General features: G+C 42.3%; 1 protein-coding gene across 2 annotated transcripts in view; it reads right to left on the minus strand.

Annotated features, from left to right (window-relative positions):
* The window catches only part of LOC126981920 (serine/arginine repetitive matrix protein 2-like), an 11,265-nt gene that overhangs the window by 2,080 nt on the left and 4,185 nt on the right, over window positions 1-5,000 (minus strand). For both annotated transcript variants that reach the window (XM_050833589.1, XM_050833587.1), the window contains 3 exons: window positions 4,095-4,301; window positions 1,552-1,747; window positions 397-509 (listed from right to left, as the gene is read on the minus strand). In XM_050833589.1, coding sequence (XP_050689546.1) covers window positions 397-509; window positions 1,552-1,747; window positions 4,095-4,301 — 516 coding nt within the window. The remainder of the gene's footprint in view (window positions 1-396; window positions 510-1,551; window positions 1,748-4,094; window positions 4,302-5,000) is intronic.

Raw genomic sequence — 5,000 nt, forward strand, 5'->3', positions numbered from 1 at the left:
TTTATCTAGTTTTTGTCCTTTATTTTCTACTAAAAGATGCGTTCTACAATCACTTCCGAGTCTAATGCCAATCAAAACTCTTATTTTTGTATGGGAAGTGAGCCGATAACAACAGCATAATATATATAGTACAAGAGAACGCGTGACTGAATGACAACCTCCGTGTGAGCCAGTAAGGAAGCCAGCCAGTCAGGATCGGCCAGACAAACTCTCCTAGGCGCCGGGGGAACACTTTGTGGGGACGGGCTATAGCTCTTTGCTCACATACATCCGTCACCACCTCTGCGCTCTCTCTCTCTCTCTCTCTCTCTCTCTCTCTCTCTCTCTCTCTCTCTCTCTCTCTCTCATTTCTCCTCTCTTTTCTCTCTCTTCCCCCCCCCCCCCGCTCCCTCTCACCTGTTCCTGCCCACGGGTCCTGGTCACAGAAATACGTATCGGCCGGGCACGCGTCGCCTTCACGGCCCCCACAGACAGCAGCCCCAGACACCGCTCAGAGGGGATGGGGCGCGCTGGGGAGAGGGGAGAAGAAGAGGGGTGATTAACGGTGATATGGGGGTGATGGGCACAAGGAAAGATGATGGTGGGGGTGGTGGCTAAAGATTGGGGAATGGAAATGGGGATTGGTATGGGGGGGGGCGGAAGGGGTAGGTCATGGTATAGTGATGGGGGTGATGGGGGGTTAGTATTGGGGTGGTTATGAGGGGGGAGAGAAGAAAAGATGATGGTGCTGATAAGGGGGTGATGGAAGGGTAGGTATGGGTTGGTGGGTGAAGGGAAGGGGGTGAGGGGTAAGGAAGGGGAGGATGAGGTGGTGGGGGGTGGGGGGTGGATGGTGAGGGGGTGATGGGGTGGTGGGCGAAGGGAATGGGGGGAGGGGTAAGGGAGGGGAGGGGAGGGCGAGTGGGGTGTGGGGGTGGGGGTGATGGATGGGGGGGAGGGTAAGGGAGGGAGGGAGGTGGTGGGGGGCGTTGGTGTGTTATCTTTAAATCTAAATATCTAATTATTCTCCTTTATCATCATTAGTGTTATTAATTATCCCTGACCCTCCCCTTCCCTCTTCTTTCCCCCTCCCTTCCCTTCCCTTCCCTTCCCTTCCTGTTTATCCTCACACGCTTCTTCCCTTTCTCCCGTTTTGACTCCATTCATATCCATTCTTACTCTTTCCCTACCCTCCCCTTCCTCTCCTTTCCTTTCCTTTCCCGACCCTTCCTCTCCTTTCCCTCCCTTTCCTTTCCTTTCCCGCCCTTTCCTTTTCCTTCCTCCTTTCCCCCTTCCTTCCTCCTCTTCCTTTCCTTTCTTCCTCCTTCTTTCCTTTTCCTCCTTCCTTTCCTTTCCTCCCTTCCTTTCCTTTCCTCCTTCCTTTTTCCTCCCCTTCATTTCCTTTCCCTCCCTTTCCTTTCCTCTCCCTCCCCTTCCTTTCCTTCATTCCTCAAACAACTCACATCCTTTCCCTTCCTTCAATACAGACTTCCCTTTCTTCCCCCCCCTTTCTCCCTCATACCCATCACCTACCCTCTACCCCTTCCCTCCCCTTCCCTCCCCATCACTCACCCTTCACCGCCAGGGGGTTGGGGATATAGGGCCCATATCGGAGGGCATAGGACGCAGAGGCCTGACTCAGAACATCCAGGAGGGCCATTCGGGGACCCAGGGGCACCTCCGCGCGCACCACCTCCTCCCCGTCCAACCCCATCACCAAAAGGAGGGCCCGGGGGGGGTGGCTAGCGGGCGTATGCTCATCTGGTACCTGGGGGAACGGGGGAAAGAGGTAAGAGGGGGGCGTTAGTTAGGAAGGAGAGGAAGGGGAGGAAAAGTTGTGTGTGGAGAGAGAGAGAGAGAGAGAGAGAGAGAGAGAGAGAGAGAGAGAGAGAGAGAGAGAGAGAGAGAGAGAGAGATGGGGTTAACGAGAGGGAGAAAGGTGGGAGAAGAAAGGAAGGAAAGGGAAGGGAAAGAAGGAGGAAGGAAAAGTTAGGGAAAGAAAGAAAGGAAGGAAGGAAGGAAGGAAGGAAAAAAAAAGTTATAAATTAAAAGATAATGAAGAGAAAACAACTTGAGAGGGACAGACAAATTGATAGATAGACAGACAGATGATTATATATATAGTTACACAGATAGATAGATAGATAGATAGATAGACACACCTGAGCCAATATGACGTCACCAGGTAGAGAAAAATACAGGTAATTGTGTCGGATTACAGGTGGGAGGTGACAGGGAGTTATTGACTGAGAGAGAGAGAGAGAGAGAGAGAGAGAGAGAGAGAGAGAGAGAGAGAGATAACGAGAGTCATCACAAAGAAGTAGTCTCTCTCTCTCTCTCTCTTATCTCCCTTTTTCCACCCCATCCATCATTTTTTCCTTCTCTCTCCCTCCCCCGCCTCCCTCCTTTTCTTCTTTGTCCTCTCTTCCTTCCTTCCTTCCTTCCTTTCCTTCTTTCCTTCCTTTCTTCCTTCCTTCCTTCCTTCCTTCCTTTACTTCTTTCCTTCCTTCCTTTCCTTCTTTCCGCGTGAAGACGAAGAGATTGAGGGATTAAGTGAAGAGAAAATGATTTAGCGTTTTAGGAGGGGCGAAAAAAATAAGAGTTTCTCCTTTAAAATTACGTTCATTTCAGGAGTGACTTAAGAAAAGGAAATATTAGCGGAAGTTGATTTTGAGTCCGTCGTTTTCTTTACCTTTCGTTGCTAAAAAAAAAATAAAAAGACGAATAATAGGAAATAAAAAAAGACGAAATTGCGAAACTAAAACAAAAAGACGAGAAATTAAAAAAAAAACGAGAGAAGAAAAAGATAAAATAACGAAGACGAAACAAAACGAAGAGACGAAAGGAGAATTAAAACAAAAAGACGAGAAATTAAAAAAAAATAATAGAAGAAAAAGATAAAATAACGAAGACGAAACAAAACGAAGAGACGAAAGGAGAATTAAAACAAAAAGACGAGAAATTAAAAAAAAAACGAGAGAAGAAAAAGATGAAATAACGAAGACGAAACAAAACGAAAAGACGAAAGGAGAATTAAAACAAAAAGACGAGAAATTAAAAAAAAACGAGAGAAGAAAAAGATAAAATAACGAAGACGAAACAAAACGAAAAGACGAAAGGAGAATTAAAACAAAAAGACGAGAAATAAAAAAAAAATGATAGAAGAAAAAGATAAAATAACGAAGACGAAACAAAACGAAAAGACGAAAGGAGAATTAAAACAAAAAAAAGGAAAATTAAACAAAAATACGAAAAATTAAAAAAAAGGAAAAAGATTAAATAACAGACAAAACAAAAGGAAAAGACGAAACAAGAATTAAAACAAAGAAATGGAAAACAAAATAAATAACACGAAATTAAAGGAAAAGATAAAACTTGACTATGAATTAATTGATAACAAAATAAATAACACGAAATTAACAGAAAAGATAAAACTTGACTTTGAATTAAATGATAACAAAATAAATAACACGAAATTAACAGAAAAGATAAAACTTGACTGTATGAATTAAATGATAACAAAATAAATAACACGAAATTAACAGAAAAGATAAAACTTGACTTTGAATTAATTGATAACAAAATAAATAACACGAAATTAACAGAAAAGATAAAACTTGACTGTATGAATTAAATGATAACAAAATAAATAACACGAAATTAACAGAAAAGATAAAACTTGACTGTATGAATTAAATGATAACAAAATAAATAACACGAAATTAACAAAAAAGATAAAACTTGACTGTATGAATTAAATGATAACAAAATAAATAACACGAAATTAACAAAAGAGATAAAACTTGACTGTATGAATTAATTGATAAAAGACAGAAAGATTAAATAACGAGGAAACAAAAAGAAAAAAAACGCGGCAAAATTAAAAAAATCAAACAGTGGAAAAAAAAATAATAAAAAAAGCGAAAAATAAAAAAATAATAGAAAAAACAATTCAAACTAAAAAGCGGCAAAATGCATAAAAAAAACATGAAAAAAAATACAAATAAATTAACAGAAATATACGAAAAGAATAAATCAGGCAAATAAAATGATAATATATAATCAGGAAAGAAGCAAAAAAAATCGACCCTTCCGCTTCCCATTGTCTCCCTTACCTCGTTTTCCACCGGCTGATAGGTGTCCTGGGCGGGGCGGGGGGGCCAGTGGGGGGCGGCGGGGGGAGGGGACTGGGGGTGGGGGGGGTTGGGGTCTGAGGAGGAGGAGGAGGACGAGGAGGAGGAGGAGGAGTCTTGGAAGGTTATGTCCTGTAGATTATCTGGCGAGGCTAATGACATCTGGGTCACCTCCACGCCCGCCCCGGCCTGTGAGGGGAAAGGTGTGCTAATTAAAGTGTACAGTCTGGTAATTAAGTGGGGGCATACACCCGGGGCGCGTCGCTACACTCACTCCCCCGAGCAAACTCCCACGCTGTCACGTCCATCCCAGGTCACTCCCGGCACGGTCAGCTGACTTACTATTATTATTATTATTATTATTATTATTATTATTATTATTATTATTATTATTATTATTATTATTATTGTTGTTGTTGTTGTTATCATTATTTTGTTATTATTGTTGTTGTTCGTATTGGGAAATTAGGAGAGAGAGAGAGAGAGAGAGAGAGAGAGAGAGAGAGAGAGAGAGAGAGAGAGAGAGAGAGAGAGAGAGAGAGAGAGAGAGAAATATGTTTAAATGAAGAAAAAAATAAAAGAGAGAGAGAGAGAGAGAGAGAGAGAGAGAGAGAGAGAGAGAGAGAGAGAGAGAGAGAGAGAGAGAGAGAGAGAGAGAGAGAGAGAGAGTGCTATAAAATGGAAATTGGTCATCAGCTCCACAGGGCCGTCATTAGCGTGTTTAATGAGCCCATAATGACCCTTATCACCACCTCATCGACCCGCGAAATTGTCTGTCCGGCGGCGGCTGGCAACTCTTCCATCATTGTATTTTTATCATCATTATTATTATTATTATTAGTAGTAGTAGTAGTAGTAGTAGTAGTAGTAGTAGTAGTAGTAGTAGTA

The sequence above is a fragment of the Eriocheir sinensis genome, chromosome 49, assembly GCF_024679095.1.
Source record: "Eriocheir sinensis breed Jianghai 21 chromosome 49, ASM2467909v1, whole genome shotgun sequence".
In the NCBI taxonomy this organism is placed as follows: domain Eukaryota; kingdom Metazoa; phylum Arthropoda; class Malacostraca; order Decapoda; family Varunidae; genus Eriocheir; species Eriocheir sinensis.